The following is a 21,327-nucleotide window of genomic DNA, read 5'->3' on the forward strand; positions in this document are numbered from 1 at the left end:
TAGAAAGACGCAGGAGAACAGCCCTTGCAGAGGAACATCCAGGATAAAGGTATTCCAATCAATCTGTAAGTTTCTGTAATATTTACTGCGGACCTTCATAGCGCCACACTGGCAAGGAGAGCAATAGGGGGTATATGTCGCGCAGTACCTAACACATATAAATTAGATAGTTAGCTCATATATATAATACAGATAGTTAGTGGGAGATAGTCAGTGTAGGTTAGATAGTGATATAGTGTTCCAGTGCAGGGTGTTAGGTAGTGTGATAGGAATCACTGTGCTGTGATAGGGATTAGTGTCTTTGTCTTCTGTAATGTAAAATTACTTACAGTGATCAGAAGTTCCTCCTCACGAAAGTTGCTGCCAACCATTTTCTCCAGTCTCAGGAAACTTCTAGCAGCTTAAAAAATGTAGCAAAAATGAGCCATGAATGTATTGTGTGCGCAATACGCGCATATTACATTGCCGATTTTCGCAATCAAGAAAATAATGACTGGAGATCCCGAATTCTAGAATTTATGGCGAATATTAGGCCAAAAAATCGCGAAATATCGCGAAAACTAATATTGCCTATGCTGCTCATCACTAAGCACAAGTACAGAAATATAAGTGCATTATGCTATTTCCTAGAGGGAAAAAAATCATCCCAAGTCCCGAGTCTAAAGTATGGACCTATTCACTGCTGTAGACAATACTGAAGTTGAAAAACCAACTTTCATAGATGTAATATAGCAGAATATAAAAGCAGATTGTTTGAAAGCCCCATTTGGTTTAAAATAAATATTGCACATTCCAGGAACAAACTTTCACATCTAGTCATATCCTCACATCCATTAATTTGTATGTCTTCAATTTCACTGCTGAAATAAAATATTCATAAGAAAATTGTCATAAAAGTAACTTTAAATATTTGGACTCATATAAGCTAAGCTAGTTTGCCAAAGACAACACAAAGAAAATGGCAAGGTTTCAAATATGTGGTGCCCCAACGCAATGGCATATGACTAGTATATCACTAAAGATATGTCACTTGAAAATGGCAGGCAATCATGTCTTGGGACGTGGGACACATTCATTCAAGTAAGGCCTCGTGCACACGACCGTTGTGCGCATCCGTGGCCGTTGTGCCATTTTCCGTGATTTTCTGCGGACCCATTGACTTTCAATGGGTCCGTTGAAAACTCGGAAAATGCACCGTTGTTCATCCGCGGCCGTGATCCGTGTTTCCTGTCCGTCCAAAAAATATGACCTGTCCTTTCAAGTCAATGGGTCCGTGAAAAAACACGGATGCACACAAGATTGGCATCCGCGTCCGTGGTCCGTGGCCGTAGGCTACTTTCACACAGACGGATCCGCAGATCCGTCTGCATAAAAGCTTTTTCAGAGCTGAGTTTTCACAGGTCTGTGCTATAAGCAATGCGCCGCACAGACCTTTCACTTACCAGTAGGAGGAGCGCCCGGCCAGACACAGACATCGCAGCCTCGCAGGTAAGTATAATGCTTCAAAAAATTGCTAAGTAACCATGGCAACCAGGACTGCAGTAGCGTCCTGGTTGTAATGGTTACCGATCGGAGCCCCAGCGATTAAACTGGGACTCCGATCGGAACTCTCCGCTGCCACCAATGATAGGGGGGGAGATTTTAATTAGGAGGGGGAGGGAGGGGGGCCCACTGGCCACCAATGAATCTACAATACTACAGGGGAGGCAAGGGGGGGCCCACTGCCCACCAATGAACCTATAGTACTACAGGTGAGGAAGGGGGGCCCCCTGTCCACCAATGAATTTAAAACTGGGGAGGGAGGGGGGTGTGCCCCCTCCTGCCTGGCAGCACATGATCTCTTACAGGGGGCTATGATACGCACAATTAACCCCTCAGGTGCAGCACCTGAGGGGTTAATTGTGCGGATCACAGCCCCCTGTAAGAGATCGGGTGCTGCCAGGCAGCAGGGGGCAGTCATGTACACAGTTCAATGTATATTCTAACTAGAAGCGTCCCCATCACTATGGGAACGCCTCTGTGTTAGAATATACTGTCGGATATGAGTTTTCACAATCTAACTCAAATCCGATGGTATATTCTAACATAGAGGCGTTCCCATGGTGATGGGGACGCTTCAAGTTAAAATATACCATCGGATTGGAGAAAACTCCGATCCGATGGTATAATAGGGACTCCTGACTTTACATTGAAAGTCAATGGGGGACGGATCCGTTTGAAATTGCACCATATTGTGTCAACGTCAAACGGATCCGTCCCCATTGACTTGCATTGTAATTCAGGACAGATCCGTTTGGCTCCGTACGGCCAGGCGGACACCAAAATGACTTTTTTTTCATGTCCGTGGATCCTCCAAAAATCAAGGAAGACCCACGGATGAAAAAACGGTCACGGATCACGGACCTACGGACCCCTTTTTTGCGGCCCTTAAAAAAAAAAACGGTCGTGTGCATGAGGCCTAACACTTCCACGTGTTCACGATTGCACTTAAGCTCCTTCTTTGGAGAAGCATTTACTAGATTTAAACTCCAGCATTACATATCTGCTAAGCCTATGTTCACATCTGCATCATGTGCTCCGCTAGGGGCCTCCATTGCAGATTGCAGCATGTTGTGCTATTTTGTCATCCAGTAAAATGTCAAGCTCCCTGAAGGAAACCTGATGAACCACAATACAATTAATGGGGGGCTGTTCATTAGGCAAATTGGCTTCCTACGAAACTGATCCTAAGGGCTCATTCACACGGCGTAGGTGGGCCGTTTCGTGCATTGGGGACCGCAATCGGTCCCCAATACACGGGCAACAACGGAAGTACGGAACAGAACCCCACGGAAGCACTCCGTAGTGCTTCCGTAATGTTCCATTCCGTGATTCCGTTCTGCATCTCCGGATTTGCGGACCCATTGAAGTGAATGGGTCCGCATCTGTGATGCGGAATGCACACGGAACGGTGCCCGTGTATTGCAGATCCGCAAATGCGGGCTGCAATACGGCAACGGAGGGGCAACGGTCGTGTGAACGAGCCCTAAGTGTGGGCTGTGTGTTGGGGTTGAGGGCCTAAATGCCAGCCACTGACAGGGAGCCCCTGTGAGAAAAGCACATTACAAATGTTTGTCATTGTCGCTGATTTCCATGGCATGATGGATCCAGTGCAGCTGGTTCTATTCCAAGCAGTAACTAGAAAAACTGACACATGAGTGAATGCATCCTTAGTGCTGTGGAACAAATATCTTCTTTTGACTTTATTTCCATTGCAATTGTGTGAATACACAGAAAAGACCTTGTAAAAATTCTGCAATTCTGGCATTTTTTTACAGCAATCACCGTGCAAGACAAATGATGTGATAATTGTATAGTGCAGGTTGTTATGGATATGGCAATACCAAATATGTGGAGGTGATTTTATTTTTGCATTTTCTTCCTTTAAAAGCATTTTTTCCCCAATGAAATAAGTCAAATTTTTAACCTTGGGAGATTTTTTTTATTTTTTATTTAACACACGCGGATATGCAATCCTTTGATAGCTCATATAGTACACTGTATATAGTACAGTGTACTGTATACTGTCAATAAGATACTGACAGGCACTATCAGGTTGCACCTCTGGCATACACTGCAGGCAGACCTGGGGGCCTTCATTAGACCCCGAGCTGCCATGCAAATAGAGTACGTCAGCACCCAGCAATCTCATTTAAAGCAGTGTCAATGCCTGAGAGAGGGAGCCTCCTCCCTCTAAACCACTTAGATGCTGCGGTTGCTATTGACAGCGGCATCTGAGGGGTTTAACGGCCCAGATCGGCACTTCTGCCAATCCAAGCCATTAGAGCAGAAGCAGGACTGTCATATGGGAGCTGGGCTCCTGCTAATTGCTGCACGGGTGTAGGCCATTGTAAAAAGGCAGCGGCCTAGCCTAAGGTCCATTAGTGGTCACTAATAGGGCATATTGGCGGTTGCTAAAGGGTTATAAAGGGTGATAAATGTATGATCCCTAAGGCTGGGTTCACACTTGAGCGTTTTACAGCGCGTTCAAACGCGCTGTAAAACGCTCAACACATGAAAACCAATGCTTCCCTATGGCCCTGGTTCTCACTTGAGCGTTTTACAGCGCTGAAAAACGCGCTGTAAAACGCCCTACGCTCAAACAAGTACTTGAGCTTCTTTGGGGCGTTTTGATGCGCGTTTGTGGCCATAGGACATTGCAGTCAATCACACAAACGCGCGTCAAACGCGCGTTTACTATTGCAAAAAACGCTCGTCAAAAACGCGCGTCAAAAACGCGCGTTAAACGCGCATATCAAAGACGCTCAGGTCTGAACCCAGCCTAAGGGTCCAACCACTGAGGCTCCCACTGATCATTAGAATAGGGGTCTCCGAGTGCCGTCTGTGAATGGTGGAATAGTGTGCATTCGTGACCACTGTTCAATCCACTAACTATTGGTCACGCATGAGCACCACAGATCCCCAATGATCGTATACTTATCACCTATCCTGTATATGTTTTAAAGGAAAATCACTTTAATAATCTCCAGATAGGGAGAGAAAACTGGACTGGACTGGTGCCACCCTTTTCTTATAGTGACATCCAGAAGTATTGGTGAATGTAAATTAAAGGGAATCTGTCACCAGTTTTATGCTGCTAGGTTCTAACAGCTCCAGCGCATGCGAATGAGTCGTCACCGCTCTCCCCACAAACCTGCTTCTGATTGACAGGTTGATCTATATGAATCAGCAGCAGGTGGGCGGGGAGAGACAGGAACTCATGAATATCAGAACTCACTTGCCATGCACTGGAGCTGTTTAACACAAGATTTTAGCAAAATGGCAGGGTCAATTAAAGAAAGTGACCCCACATTTTGCTAAGGAGACCTGTCACAGGTTCATGTCACACTTAGGGCTCGTTAACACGACCGTATGGCTTTTTCAGTGTTTTGCGGGCAGTTTTTTAAATGAATGGTTCCGTATATGGACCGTATACGGAACTGAAAAAACAGCCAGTATACGGAACGCAAAAAACGTTTGTGTGAACGAGCCGTTTAAATACAGTGCTTTTAAAGGCATAGCAACCATTCACCAGGAACAGTGAGGCGCCTCACTATACTGTACATGGTGAAGGAGTTCTATGCCTTGAAACACATATTTGAAACCAATACTGCAAATGTACATTCACCAATTCTTCTTGATCTTGACTAATGTAACTACAAGTCAATGGCAGCACAAGTCCTGCATTTTTCTCTGCCTATTTTTCATGATTGAGGGCAACCTGAATTCACCGATCATAGCAAATAGATGATTGAGATTCCACTTAATTTTCATCCCTGCCTATATGTACAGTTGCAAGAAAAAGTATGTGAACCCTTTGGAATGATATGGATTTCTGCACAAATTGGTCATAAAATGTGATCCGATCTTCATCTAAGTCACAACAATAGACAATCACAGTCTGCTTAAACTAATAACACACAAAGAATTAAATGTTACGATGTTTTTATTGAACACATCATGTAAACATTCACAGTGCAGGTGGAAAAAGTATGTTAACCCCTAGACTAATGACATCTCCAAGAGCTAATTGGAGTGAGCTGTCAGCCAACTGGACTCCAATCAATGAGATGAGATTGGAGATGTTGGTTACAGCTGCCCTGCCGTATAAAAAACACACACCAGTTCTGGGTTTGCTTTTCACAAGAAGCATTGCCTAATGTGAATGATGCCTCGCACAAAAGAGCTCTCAGAAGACCTACGATTAAGAATTGTTGACTTGCATAAAGCTGGAAAAAGTTATAAAAGTATCTCCAAAAGCCTTGCTGTTCATCAGTCCACTGTAAGACAAATTGTCTATAAATGGAGAAAATACAGCACTGCTGCTACTCTCCCTAGGAGTGGCCGTCCTGTAAAGATGACTGCAAGAGCACAGCGCAAACTGCTCAATGAGGTGAAGAAGAATCCTAGAATGTCAGCTAAAGACTTACAAAAGTCTCTGGCATATGCTAACATCCCTGTTAGCGAATCTACGATACGTAAAACACTAAACAAGAATGGATTTCATGGAAGGATACCACAGAGGAAGCGACTGCTGTCCAAAATAAACATTGCTGCACGTTTACAGTTTGCACAAGAGCACCTGGATGTTCCACAGCAGTACTGGCAAAATATTCTGTGGACAGATGAAACCAAAGTTGAGTTGTTTAGAAGAAACACACAACACTATGTGTGGAGAAAAAGAGGCACAGCACAGCACACCAACATCAAAACCTCATCCCAACTGTGAAGTATGGTGGTGGGGGCATCATGGTTTGGGGCTGCTTTGCTGCATCAGGGCCTGGAAGGATTGCTATCATCGAAGGAAAAATGAATTCCCAAGTTTATCAAGACATTTTGCAGGAGAACTTAAGGCCATCTGTCCACCAGCTGAAGCTCAACAGAAGATGGGTGTTGCAACAGGACAATGACCCAAAGCATAGAAGTAAATTAACAACAGAATGGCTTAAACAGAAGAAAATATGACTTCTGGAGTGGCCCAGTCAGAGTCCTGACCTCAACCCGATTGAGATGCTGTGGCATGACCTCAAGAAAGCGATTCACACCAGACATCCCATGAATATTGCTGAACTGAAACAGTTCTATAAAGAGGAATGGTCAAGAATTACTCCTGACAGTTGTGCACGTCTGATCTGCAACTACAGGAAACGTTTGGTTGAAGTTATTGCTGCCAAAGGAGTTTCAACCCGTTATTAAATCCAAGGGTTCACATACTTTTTCCACCTGCACTGTGAATGTTTACATGGTGTGCCCAATAAAAACATGGTAACATTTAATTATTTGTGTGTTATTAGTTTAAGCATACTGTGATTGTCTATTGTTGTGACCAATATTTTATGACCAATTTGTGCAGAAATCCATATCATTCCAAAGGGTTCACATACTTTTTCTAGCAACTGTATATTGTCATTACATACTGGCTCTGCCTGTTTTTTCTTTTCTAAAACCTTTCTCCAGTTGCTAATAATGCTGAATTTCTGATCTCCCTTGCTAACCTAAGCCAAGACTCCTGTAGCCCATGTCTACACCCCAGTGAGAGTACAAAATAGACAGTGGCAATTATTTTAATCAGTAACTGTGACTTACATTGGTTCAGTAAGCAAATTGTGAAAGCATTTTGACTTTTGAAAATAAAAATCCATAATACAATGGCGGAATTGCATATTTGTTTGTTTTTTCAGTTCTACTACATTTAGATTTTTTTTTAGCTTCCCACTAAGTCATACGCAATAGTAGACTGTGCCATTAGAAAGTGCAACTGTCCTGCAAAAAACAATACAGCTATGTGAATGGAAAAATTAAAAAGTTATGGCTCCAGGAAGGCAGGGAGTAAAAAAACAAAAAAAAAAACTAAACAAAAAAAACCCGGAAAATAGCTGGCCCAGGAAGGGATTAATATAAACTGGAGCGCCTAATGGGACTTCCATAGCTCATACGGTGTTTGCTAGCACATGAAACACATTTATGTGGATGTACAGTGCGAAGTTTCCCTCTTGTAAACAGGTACATTTAGCAAGCTATTTTATTGATCACCCTGCAAACATAGAAGCCATTGATGTCTAGCTGCTGTTATCGCCTTTTGAAAGGGCACAATAACATTAAATATTTAAGCACTGTTCAACAAGCACTTTTTCCTTCTCTGGTATACAATTAGCAAAGCAGTTTCCCCTGTAATGTTAAAAATGAAAAACTCTCAAGCCTAGTCTATGGTATGGGACCATGACTCAGAGTCATGGGATCACAAAATGTTGCTGCTGTCAATCAAATCCCCAACTATTATAAACCAATGTAAACTACAATTGTCAATAATAGGAAAAGGCGTAATGTCTGAAACTGCAGAATCCTACGGTATTTGCAATTTACTAAGATCTACCTTCAAGGCCTCTCACTGTGACAGCTATGTTGGAGTAGGAGTGTTGAGAAGGAGATGGCATCCATGGTATGTGCATGGCAGCGTGATGTCAAAGTTTTGGAGTTTGTAGAAACCTTAGTCATAAAAAAATAGGCAAATGTTTATTTTCATCAAACAAAAAGACTGCTTGACGTGCTGTAAAGTGCGTCACTGATGAATAGATCTTTGTGACTTTGCGTGCTTTCCTTTCGCTAACTATGCATTTGATCCTGGCTCACTTTTAGGTGGCCTGTTATTTCACTAACTACTGACACTCTCCACCTGGACTATACTGCTGCTTTAAGTTCAAGTTTTAGCCATCCTATACCCATTTATCACACAGACACTGCACTTGATGAAGCGAGCTTGCACATGTAGAGAATCAAACCTTTAGGCCTCTTTCACACGGGCGTCATGTTTTTTGCCCGGATAAGATGCTGGTGCGTTGGAGGAAAATGCGCAACGTTTGGTACCCAGACCCGAACTTCTTCACAGAAGTTCGGGTTTGGGTTAGGTGTTCTGTAGATTGTATTATTTTCCCTTATAACATGGTTATAAGGGAAAATAATAGCATTCTGAATACAGAATGCATAGTACAATAGGGCTGGAGGGGTTAAAAAAAAAAATAACATTTTTTAACTCACCTTAATCCACTTGATCGCGCAGCCGGCTTCTGTTCTGTCTTCTTCTTTGCTGTGAACAGGAATAGGACCTTTGATGACATCACTGTGCTCATCACATGGTCCAATCACATTGTTCATCACCATGGTGAGGGACCATGTGATTGGATCATGTGATGTGACGTCACCACAGGTCCTTAGCCGGCAGCTCAACATTACAGAATAAGACAGAGATCCGCAACTATGCGATCAAGTGGACTCGGTGAGTTAACTTATTTTTATTTTTAACCCCTCCATCACTATTTTACTTTGCATTCTGTATTCAGAATGCTATTATTTTCCCTTATAACCATGTTATAAGAAAAATAATACAGATCGGGTCCCCAGCCCGATCATCACCTAGCAACCATGCGTGAAAATCGCACCGCATCCGCACTTGCTTGCGGATGCTTGCGATTTTCACGCGGCCCCATTCACTTCTATGGGGCCTGCGTTGCGTGAAAAACGCTGAATATAGAGAATGCTGCGATTTTCATGCAACGCACAAGTGATGCGTGAAAATCACAGCTCATGTGCACAGCCCCATAGAAATGAATGGGTCAGGATTCAGTGCGGGTGCAATGCGTTCAACTCACGCATTGCACCCGCGCGGAATGCTCGCCCGTGTGAAAGGGGCCTTAGAATATCTAGTTATTATTCAATATATCCAGTGTTGAAAGAACAAAAAGATCATAAATCTTCCTCATTCATACGGTATTGGGAAACATTGACTGCAGGGGAAGGGATTTTATAAAGAAATGATTGGGGGCTTGAAACTTTAGGCAGAGACTGGCTGGTGTAATGTAGGACAGCATTTTTTTATGTTCTGTACTGTTGATCAGGCTTCTAATCAGAGCAGGTAAAAGGGTAGTGGGTAATGCCAAAAATGGGTTGCTTATGGTGGCAGGGGGGTTTCTAACGCAAGTAAATGAATATCCTTCATAGGTACTGTTTCTTGTTCTGGGGGTCCCTTCAGGTCTAATAGTTTTCACCTTTAACATTGCAGTAGGTTATGTCTAGTCTATCTGTAATGTTTTTTGTAATATTTTGTGTCAAGTAAATGTATATACAAAGTATAGTAAAAAAATAAATAAATCAGAATATTGATCTGTGTCTGCAGTGTTAAGGCATCTGAATAATTGCAGGATATGGGTATCACCATGATTTTTTACGTTTCTGCATTTCATGGTTCCTCTTTGTATAGTAGATAGTGTGTACAGCTATCTACCTTACAATGCCATTCCATGCATTTTTATTCTTATCTGGGCAGGAAGGTCATTTTTTTATAAGAGAAAGATCTTTTCACACACAGTGCATGTATTTTTCCATGGTTTTGTAATTTGGAAACTGAACAAATGTTTTTTTTACAGATGAAACACATTGTACATGTATCACCTGCAAAAAGCTTGCTGCCATGCTAAATTGTGGTAAAACTGAAAAAGTTTTTAAAGATGCATTTTTTGTGGGTTTTAATTACACCACAACTGTTGTTATTTGTGACTACACCCTACCCTTTTGTATGGTTTTATCCCTACGGCATCTTTATCTGTACTCGGCATTATTTATCATACACACATACGGTATATAAATAGAAAAAAACTAAATGCACCCAGATAGAAATGTCAGATTGCTGCAAAACTTTGTATGACGTTAGGTCTTAGTGCTCATGTACACGACCGTATGGCTTTTTCAGTGTTTTGCGGTCCGTTTTTTTACGAATCCGTTGTTCCGTTTTTTGTTTCCGTTGTGTTTCCGTTTCCCTGTTCCGTTTTTCCGTATACCATATACATTATACAGTAATTACATAGAAAAAATTGGTCTGGGCATAAAATTTTCAATAGAAGGTTCCGCAAAAACGGAACACATACGGAAGACATACGGATGCATTTCCATATGTGTTCCGTTTTTTTTGCGGACCCATTGACTTGAATGGAGCCAAGCACCGTGATTTGCGGGCAATAATAGGACATGTTCTATCTTTTCACGGTACGGAAATGCACACGGAGACACTTCAGGTTTTTTTGCTGAACCATTGAAATTAATGGTTCAGTATATGTACTGCATGCTGAACTCAAAAAACGGCCAGTATACTGAACGCAAAATACTGTCGTGTGCATGAGCCCTTAGGCAGATATGTGATTATGGGTGCGGTCTGGTTAAACACTGGGTCTTGTCACAAGAGGGTGTAAAAGTGATTCCCCCGCTGCCCTATAAATAGGCTGTCAGAGGCTACTTTTGGGTAATATACCTCTTGGTGAAAGATTGTGGACTGCTAGACATGCCTCTATGATGTATTCAAAGACATTTTGCCCAGTTGTGAGGGGGCTCATCATTGGACTGACAGAAGCAGGATGGACGTTTTGGTGAGTTGCCCACCATCTAGGTAGTAACTTCTGACCTAGCTGTTAGGAGCAGTGAGGGCATGCACACATGCTGAACGGGCTCCAGATGGCACAGGTAGACCACTAGTAGAGAGGATTATTTGACAAGCAGAAGCAATTCCCACAGTTTTGTTGTCGACCATCCAGACACAGATGGCACCTTCATTACACACCCCTGTCTCTGCCCATTATGTGTCTTGGCATTGACAGCCAGCCACCACCACTTTCATTTGCAATGGTGTCATGAATGAAAAACCTAGATTGCTACAGACTAGACCAGTATAGCCAGGATCCAACAATATTCAGGTTTGAGTTTGAAGGCCTCGTGGTGAGCACTTCAATCCGGGGAAACCACTGCTCAAACTGTTGGTGTGATATTCTTGCGAGTAACTGCATGTGACAGTCAGTCACCCCTAGTAGTGAAACAAGGGACACAGCTTATGTGCAGGACATCCTGCGGCCACATGTGTTCCCTCTCATAGCAGGGCGTACAACTGGAATTTTTCACAAAACACAAAATCATGTAATGAAGTAAAAAGTAATTTCAAATCCCAGAATGTGGTTTATCTCTCTTATGGCCTGGACCACACTCGGTTGACCATAGAATCATATCATCTGATTTTTTTCTTACCAACTAAAGTGATGTCAACCATCCATCTTTTTCCCAGCATTATGCATATTTCTGATAAAGGCTGTGTGATTCCAAATACCTCAATATGAACACAATTGATTTTCTTGCCTTTTTTACCTATACACTTCATAAGGTAGGCAGTTGATAAGATGAGATCTTTTACTAAAAGCCTTGTCCACTTGATTTGATGCCAGCAGAATCATGTACAATGCCATTTCCCTGGGTTTCAAAGCATAGAAGTAACATCATAAGGACTGGATTGACCTTACACATTGCACTGATTATTTACCACAGTCAAATCCTCAACTTCAGTCTCTTGTCCAGAGTTTACAAAGAAAGTGAACTGTAGTAAAATAAACCAGCACTCAGCTTTGTGAAACTGTGTCAAACACAGGAGCCTGAAATGCATCCTATGGATCAATACAATTACTGCACATCCGTTATGAAAGCATCTGGTAAGCTGTATAATGTGGTTCTTATCACTTCTTAATCAAAAATGAACAGATAGGCCACATGTTCTTATGCTTTCAATGCAGATCTAATGCTGGGTTCCCATCTGCGCTTTTAATTCCGGCAGTGTGTTCCCGTGGAGGAACAGACTGCCGTAATTCACTGTATCCGGCAAAATACTGCACGCAGCATTTTTTGTCCAGCCAAAAGCCGGCATATATGCCGGAAAGCAGATGGATTCACGCTGGATCCAGTTACAGTGAATGGGTATTTGTGAACTCAGCCTAAAAATGTGTATTATCCAACCTACGAAACAAGAACCCACCCTGAATGGTTCACCACCTTACATGTCATTCTTTACATACATTCTACCTTGTTCACCAAACCTTGACAATCATCATAGAGCATTTTATAAATGCATTGTATTCATTTATTTTTTTATTGCTTTTGCTTTGCCAACATATTCCATGGCGCTGTACAGAGATGATCTTCCTTCACATCAGCCCCTGTCTCCAATAGGGCTCACGAAGTAATGTCCCTATATCAGAGAACAACACACTGGTGTCATTTAAAAAAAAAAAAAGCTTATTATTAACCTATAAGCATGATTCTGGAATGAGGCAACAAACCAATGCAAACCTCAGGCAGATCTTGCCCCTGGTGGGATGTTAACCCCTCTGCACACATACACACACGCAGAGGCCAAGAACTGCCAGAATTCACACCATGTCCACACAGTGAGGGATCACAATACATTGCCAGAGCTGAACATTTTTACTACTGCAGACAAAATGATTTATCCTTAAGATTATAAAATCTGCCACATCATTAACAAAAATGACTGCGCCTATGGTCACCTGCAGCTTAATTCTGGACCTTAACCCTTCCTATGCCTTAAATGATTAGTCCTGTTAGATTTAACAGCACAGACACTGAGCCCTTCTGTAATGTGTTTGGCTTACTATACAGTTCACTCCCTTGCAGTGTTATCTAGAGGCTGCACCCTGACTTATAGGGGGGCAGAGACGACTATCAGCTAACACAGCACATTGCCCGCACACGTCATTCACAATGGAGCTGATGCTTCCGAGAGCTGCTATCCACTACTTCTATAACCGGACGATGCATTTTTATCATAAGGCAGGTGAAAATAATGACTGAATCGTTGGAAAACAAGATAGCCATTAATATAAAAGTTACTGCCAAGGACAGACTTGTGTAATGTACTGAATATAGGCTGACTATTAAAGAAATGCTCTACATGGAAATATAAAATCCCATTTTAAGAGGCATTACAAAAGGAAAGATACTGTATCTAGCTGCAATTTTATAAATACAAACATTTCTGAAATGATTCAGCTTTATATATATATACACATATGCAGAAAATTGGAAATACTCCATGGGTTTTGTACTAAAATTTCAACTCAACATTCAGACCTCCAAAGTGACGACCAGGGTCCGTATCTCAGATTCCTGCAGCCATGTCAGAGAAATGGTCGGGGAGTAATATATTGGGGTCACCTACAACTCCTACATTCATTTTCAGGTTTTTAATAGAGATCACTTTTGAACTATTAATGATTGGGACGTATGAACCTCTTCATAAACAATATTGTTTTGCCTATTTGTAACACAATAAATGGGATTTTAATGAGCTTGACCATTAACCCAATACAAGGATCTAGTGCACTACTGTATGGAAACATACAAAACCGGACAATGTGAAATGTGCATGTGCTTCACTCATTAGTGATATGCTGCAGGAATGTAAGTAGCCCTGTACAAAGCAGCACAAATAGGTAGGCGTCTTTGCAATGCTTCAAGAGTTTGCAGCAGACTTAAGGCTGGGTTCAGACCTGAGCGTATTTGATATGCGCGTTTAACGCGCGTTTTTGTCGCGCGTTTTTATGCGCGTTTTTTGCAATAGTAAACGCACGTTTGACGCGCGTTTGTGTGATTGACTGCAGTGTCCTATGGCCACAAACGCGCGTCAAAACGCCCCAAAGAAGCTCAAGAACTTGTTTGAGCGTAGGGCGTTTTTCAGCGCGTTCAAACGCGCTGTAAAACGCTCAAGTGAGAACCAGGGCCATAGGGAAGCATTGGTTTTCATGTGTTGAGCGTTTTACATCGCGTTTGAACGCGCTGTAAAACGCTCAAGTGTGAACCCAGCCTAAGGGCTTGTTCACACGACCGTGTGAAGCCCGTGCCCGTGCTGTGGACCGTGGCCCAGCCGCATGGGGATTGTGGACCCATTCACTTGAATGAGTCCGCGATCCGTCCGTTCCGCAAAAATATAGAGCAAGTTCTATCTTTTTGCGGTGCGGAGGCACGGAACAAAACCCCAGAAAGCAGTCCGTAGTGTTCCGTTCCGTGCTTCCGTTCCGCATCTCCGGATTTGCAGACCCATTGAAGTGAATGGGTCCGCATCCGTGATGCGGAATGCACACAGAACGGTGCCCATGTATTGCGGATCCGCAAATGTGGTCTGCAATACGGAAACTGGCAGCACACGTTCATGTGAATAAGCCCTAAAGGGAATGGTCACACAGTCAGGTTTCTGAATGCAGTTTTGGAAGCCAAAACCAGGAATGAATTCAAAAAAGAGGAGACATCATACCCGCCTTTATAGTTTTTCTCCTTTTATGATCCACTCCTGATTTTGGCTTTCAAAACTGCATCAGAAAACCTGATCGCGTGGCCGTACCCTAAATGGAAAGGGGTGAAGTCTGTCATCCAACAACTACAGTAACCCATCACTTGTCTGGACAGTAGTTCTCTGAATTATATTACAATCTGTAGAAATTGATCACACAAGCAAAGAATACCGGTAAAGGTTGAAATTAATAATTTCATAAAAAAATGTAGCAAAGTTTGCAATTTTACTCTAATCTTGCTACTTTTGAATAGAGGGTGGACAGTGGACATGGTTAGCTACGGACACCAGATTTATAAACTGGTGCAATCTTACTCCAGCACGTGGTGGAGTAAAAAATGGAGTAATGTCTAGACAACAGGGTTGTTAGTAAAGATGCGCCAAATTTATGAAACAATGTACAAATTATGTCAATGCACACTTCAGCAAAACTGACTTCAGAAATTCCCCTCATGATAAATTCTCCCCAAAGAATGTAAGAAGGGCGCAGCTGCCATTGACTTCTATTCACCTCAGCATCCAGCAAACCAGGAACCCTCCTGACCACACATGGCCTCCAGCTACATTACAGATGAATAGCACACCCAGTACCAAAACTTACTCTATATTAATAATTCATGACTATATTGTACCTCACTCATAAATCACCAACACATCCAGCAACCTTAAATGAGCAGAAAAAACGTAGGATGAAGTTCATGGACACGGAAAACAGACTTCCAAATGAAAGTGCGGAAATCGTCCAAGAGCTTACTCTTCACTGAGAAACAGCAAAACAAAATGGAGTCAGATATAAGGTGAACTTTTCAACCGATGATCTGACAGGACACGAGGCTATTGGGTCCAATACATAACCGTGGGTTGAATGAACTTGAGGACGGTAGGATTCCTTCTTGAAAAGCGTTATCTTCATCCATTTTGTTAGCTATCTGTTGGAGTTCGGAAAGACAATTACGAGAGGACATTTAGGACATATTCCCACGAAGCAGATAAGTTGCATGCTCTTCCTTTCATGTGAATGGGGCTTGCAGAAATCCATGTCCATGCTGCAGCAACAACCCCATTCAGATGTATGGAAAGGACTGTTTCTGCAATGAATCTGACATAGGTGGACATACCAGTTGGCTTCTACCTCATGGCTGTCTTGCCTTCTTCTGGATCCACAAAGCCTGAGTACAGTATAATGACCTCGATGGACCGGACTGGAGGTAACTCAGCAGGGAGAGATCACCAACAGTTTACCTTATAGGTTCCCAATCCACAAACTAAACTTCAGCCCTAATTCATCTGAAATCATAATGTATAGTTGTATCATCCTGGAGGTACAAGCAATTGGTCTTCCCATAATCTACGAATTCAGACGGTAATGCTCATTCAGTACAGTAGAACTTGGGAAATGACTGAGCATAGCGTCGTGTTCCACCATAAAACAAGAAAAGCCATTACACAAGCCTCTGCTGAATATCCCACAGCTTTCCATTGTGTAGCCGGCTACAGGAACATTACTGGGTGCACATCCCCCAACAACTGAGAGTGTTTCTGAAATATTAATGTTTCTGAAAATAACTGCTAATCACTCGTCTGGATCCATTTATTCACTTTTCACTGTCTGTAAAGAGTGTGGTAAAAGTTGTTACATTGTCTGCAATGACTCCCATAGCAAAGCCTTGCAAAGTCTGTCAGATTAGGGCAGCTGTACCCTCCCCTAGCCGGGCACAAGAAACCAGGAGGGTGGCAGAAAATGTCACTTTCCAGTCCATGAAGGGCTCATTGTACAGGACAGACATAAAAAATGGTGCCCTATTTTCCTGTGAACAGAAAACTCCCTCCAAATAACAGCTGGAAATGGTCTCCGCACCTCCAATCCTCACAGAGCTTCAGCCATTGTATGCATTTGTCATATGCGCAGGTACATTTTAGTTATATATATATATATATATATATATATATATATATATATTATTATTATTATTATTATTATTATTAATAAAGCGCCATTCATTCCATAGCGCTGTACATACACATATATATATATATATATATATACACACACACACACACTATATATAACATACAGACCCATACACATATATATATATACATATACACACACACACTATATACACACACACACTATATATACACACACACTATATATACATACACACACACACTATATATATATATATACACACACATATAACACACATACACACACACTATATATACACTATATATATACACTATATATATATATACATACACACACTATATATATACACACATATATAACACACACTTATACACACACACTATATATATATATACACACTATATATATATATATATACATACACACACACTATATATACACTATATATATATACATACACACACTATATATATATACACACATATATAACACACACTTATACACACACACTATATATATACACACTATATATATATATATATATATATATATATACATACACACACACACTATATATATATATATACACACATATATAACACACACTTATACACACACTATATATATATATATATACACACACTATATATATATATACACACATATATAACACACACTTATACACACACTATATATATATATACACACACACACACATATATACTCACACTATATATACACACACTATATATATATATATATATATACACACACATATATCACACACTATATATAGATATACACACACACATCTGTAACACACACACACTATATATATATACACTATATATATATATACACATACACATATATTACACACACTATATATATATATATATATATATATATATATATATATATATACACACACATCTGTAGCACACACAGTACATGTTTGTCCTGGTGAGGAGATATTACACGGTGTGAGGAGACAGCCCTGAGCGCTATCTCCCCCGTGCCGCCATTTATCAGCAGCAGTGAATGGAGGCGATGATTTGGGGGAGATAACTACTAAGGAAACCGTGAACTGGATTTCCCTCGAGTGACCTCAGTGACAGCCACCTACCTCACGGGCTAAGAGACCCTCTTTTACCTCAGCATGATGAGGGGGCTACAATACATACATTATATAGCTGCAGACACCGCTCGAACACGTTCGTTTCATACTTTTTTTCTGCAGAAAAAACCGAGTACAATTGTTACAACCGTTTGACCTCCGCCACAAAATATGTCGCACGTATGACTTCTTCTTCAGTGAGGAATATGTCGCACTTATTTCGAAAAACGTTCTCACACATTTCACCCGTTCAGTGAAATGCGTCTCCAACTCCTTCTATACAGTAAAAAAAACTCCACCTATAAAGACCGAATTTGGGATGTTTTCTCCTCAGAGGCACTTGACTTTGTACCTGAGGTGTATAAGTGCACACAGGACAGCAGAATGTGGCATTTCCATACGGTATGTGCCAGCCGCACACGGGGGTAATAGTTGGGGGGTCTGTAAGCACTCACCCACAAGCAGGCAGACCGGCAGCAGTAACCTGAAGACGAGCCCGCACACCGTCTCGGATGCCATGGCTTCTGGGACTCACGATGAAAAAGAAGGTAAGAAGTAGTCGGCGCCAGCTAGGAAGTTCCCTCAGTCCAGCAGCCAAGGCATAAGGGCACTGACCAGCGGGTAAGTCAGGAGCATGTCCCCCCGGACTCCTCCTCACACTCAGCTCGTCTCCACCATCCTGCTGCAGTCAGGGCGAGTTGTGGAAGTACAGAGACTGCACTTGGTGGCAGCAGCCTCCCAGCCCCGGCCACATGCAGCATGGGTACAGCAGGCGACCTGGCAGTGAGGACCTCTCCGAGGATTCAGGAGCTCTTCATGTGCACCCTGCCTCTCCTCTCCCTGTCCTGACCCTTTCCTCCCAGTCTGTCTGTCAGGCAGGGTACAGAGAGTCCCCACCTCCAAATTTTAACACTTCACACTCCAGCAGCCCAGCTGCTCTCCCTCTGCAGCCTCCGGCATGCTACTCTGTTACCTCAGAAACTTATTTCCACCATGATATCACTAGATTATGAGCAGAATCTTTATATACATTGGGAGTATTTGACTACACATTATACCCTTCATTTTCCTAGTTGTTATTTCTTATTATTACAGATGTGTTATGAGGCAATGCTAACTCATTTTGATATCACAGGGTCTGGCGTGTGTCTTTTTTCTAGGAGACAGCAGGTATATGACACATTCAGCTCTGCTACATATGTCTATATTCAAAAAGAATATATATATTACGCACACTGGACACAGGTTGCATTCCTTGTCCCAAGACAGGCCCGCAGTATATTGCTCTCTGGGCTGGGGTCATGTTTTTACAGTTTGGGAGGAGACTACCAGAGAAAACGAACATGAGAGATCATAAAAATGAGTTGTGTCATGGGCGTATGGCAGATTACTCACCAACAACAAGGCAGAGCGGGAGAAGCAATCGGAAGATGAGTCCACACACCACTTGTGATGCCATCACTTCAAGGACTTCTTCTAAAACTATTCACAAGATCAAAATAAAGGGGGAAAAAAGCACTGTCCGCAAGCTATTCAATTCCCATAACCTTTATGTCCGCCCAAGGGCACAGCCGGAGCCTTTAAGCATTGCTTTGGAGCGAGCTATAAGCAGTGTCCTTGCATCTCCAGGACATTAAATCCCAGGCAGAGTGAGGTCTCTGTGGTTACGTCCCTTTAGCTTTTCTTGTTTTGACCAGGTTTTGTCGCTCTGCTCGGTGAAGGGACTAATCATGTTTTCCCATTACGAAGGGAAATCTTGTCTAAAGCTCATATGTTAAGTCTTGTTTGAGTCCATAAAACATTTGCTCGTCTTATATTCCAGAAAAGCCACCGGTCCCAGGTCACAGATTCATCAGACGCTCTCCTTCTTTTATCCTCAGGAGGGTCCGCTGCTAAGTGGTAAAATGGTAAGAAAACTCATCCTAGAAGCTGTTGGGTATCACTGTGGTCCAGAAGCCTGTGGAAGCTCTCAGGGCTCCGAGGGGATGCTGCAGAGTCACTGTACGACTCTGCTGGGTTTTTGGAATGCCAGAGCCACTCCTCATCACACCGCACTGATCAAGCTATGCAGGCTCCTCTCTGTGTCACACACCACCACCTCAATGAAACTTTGCTGACCCTGCCTTCTACGAGCACATCCAAAAACCAATGAGAAATTTAGACCTGGAAGTGCCGCCCAATCAGGAGGAGAAGCGGGTGGAGGTTTGGAATCTTCCTTGAAGTCAGCAATATGGTGAAGTTTTTCAAGATGTTGCAAGTAGAGAAACATGCCATAGACAGTCCTGCAACACAAGAATTATTCACTTCAGCTTGCACCCATGAAGTGCACTAAATCTTCAACCAAATTACTTTCCAGAGCATAGGTATTCTACAATTTGCTGGTGGAACATAAAGCCACCCATCATGTGCTAAGGCAATATTCACTGAAAGCAGCAAATGAAGGCTAGGGTTTACTATCTTCTTTGTGGTATAAATGCAACTTCTCAGCATCAAGTCTAGACTCCATTGGACTCCATTGCCAAAGCACCTTCAGACAGCGGGGCCTAGGTGACTGTAACTGCCAAGAGGGAGGAGCAGGCACCTATTCATGTGAGGAGTTTTGATTGTGGGGGGCATGGGGATCATGAGAAGAAGATGGATGTTTTTAGGGAAGATGATAGAAGAAGAGAAGTATAAAACGACATAGGTGGCATGGCTGGTTTTTTGGGGGGGTGGAAAAGTATTGTCAGAGCAATAAGGAATGTGAGGAAGAAAAGGGAGCGGTTAGTGAGAGAGAGGGTGGGCCAGCAGAGAGGAATTTAGGGCTTAGCAGAGTATGGACTTTAATTGTACCTATAGGGAAAAGAAAGTCTGACGCTCCGACACATGAGGTCACGTGGTTATGAGTATATATCTATTGTAAGGTGAGATTGCAGTATTTTACACATCTGGTAGCTATGGGCCATGGTGAGCTAACCACAGGCTGTACGGAAAGGGTGCAGATCAGTGGAAGGAGTTAGACAAATCCAGACACCTAAGAAGGTGAATATGGAATGACCAGCGGCTGCCTAGGGATGTGCCATGGTATCTTGGAACAATGTGTGGGGCCTAGAAATCTGTCGAGTCACTCAACAGTACTGCTTAATGTTAATTAAATATGGCTTATGCAACAATTTTTTGTTGATATGGTTATTTATGTGGGTCTATTGGGGTTTTACATATGAGCACCTTATAACTACATCACTGATTAAACCAGAATACATACGTGACACAAAAGGGAGAACCACACGTGACACAAAAGCAAGTTTTGCACTATAATGATAAATTACATAAAAATTTATGATGTAACCGCTAATCCAAAATGTGAAAAATGGGAGCTCCATCATTCAGCTATAATCTATAGGGAACAAGTGGCAACCAGGGGAATGAAGTGCCCATTTATATCAGTGAGTTTGCCCTCTATTATATCCTTCCTCAGAACCCGAATTAGTTCCAAGATGGCTGGACCATTGTACAAAACAAATAACTTTTACCTTTTTAGTCACCCCTGTTTCCTCGTTTCCTCTTGTGAGCAGGGCCTTCTCACCGTTG

The 21,327-nt window shown here is 42.3% G+C and overlaps 1 protein-coding gene across 5 annotated transcripts in view; it reads right to left on the reverse strand.

The window, feature by feature from the left end:
- PIEZO2 (piezo type mechanosensitive ion channel component 2) overlaps positions 1–19,273 on the reverse strand; it is a 661,827-nt gene extending 642,554 nt beyond the window's left edge. For 3 of the 5 annotated variants that reach the window (XM_040432212.1, XM_040432214.1, XM_040432209.1), the window contains exon 1: positions 18,213–18,602. In XM_040432212.1, coding sequence (XP_040288146.1) covers positions 18,213–18,276 — 64 coding nt within the window. In that variant the 5' untranslated portion in view covers positions 18,277–18,602. Of the gene's footprint in view, positions 1–17,937; positions 18,021–18,212; positions 18,603–19,152 lie in introns of those variants that run through there. The other 2 variants (XM_040432210.1, XM_040432211.1) reach the window with 2 other exon arrangements.
- Positions 19,274–21,327: the final 2,054 nt, after the last annotated feature.

This window comes from Bufo bufo, chromosome 5 (assembly GCF_905171765.1).
Source record: "Bufo bufo chromosome 5, aBufBuf1.1, whole genome shotgun sequence".
NCBI classification, from domain to species: domain Eukaryota; kingdom Metazoa; phylum Chordata; class Amphibia; order Anura; family Bufonidae; genus Bufo; species Bufo bufo.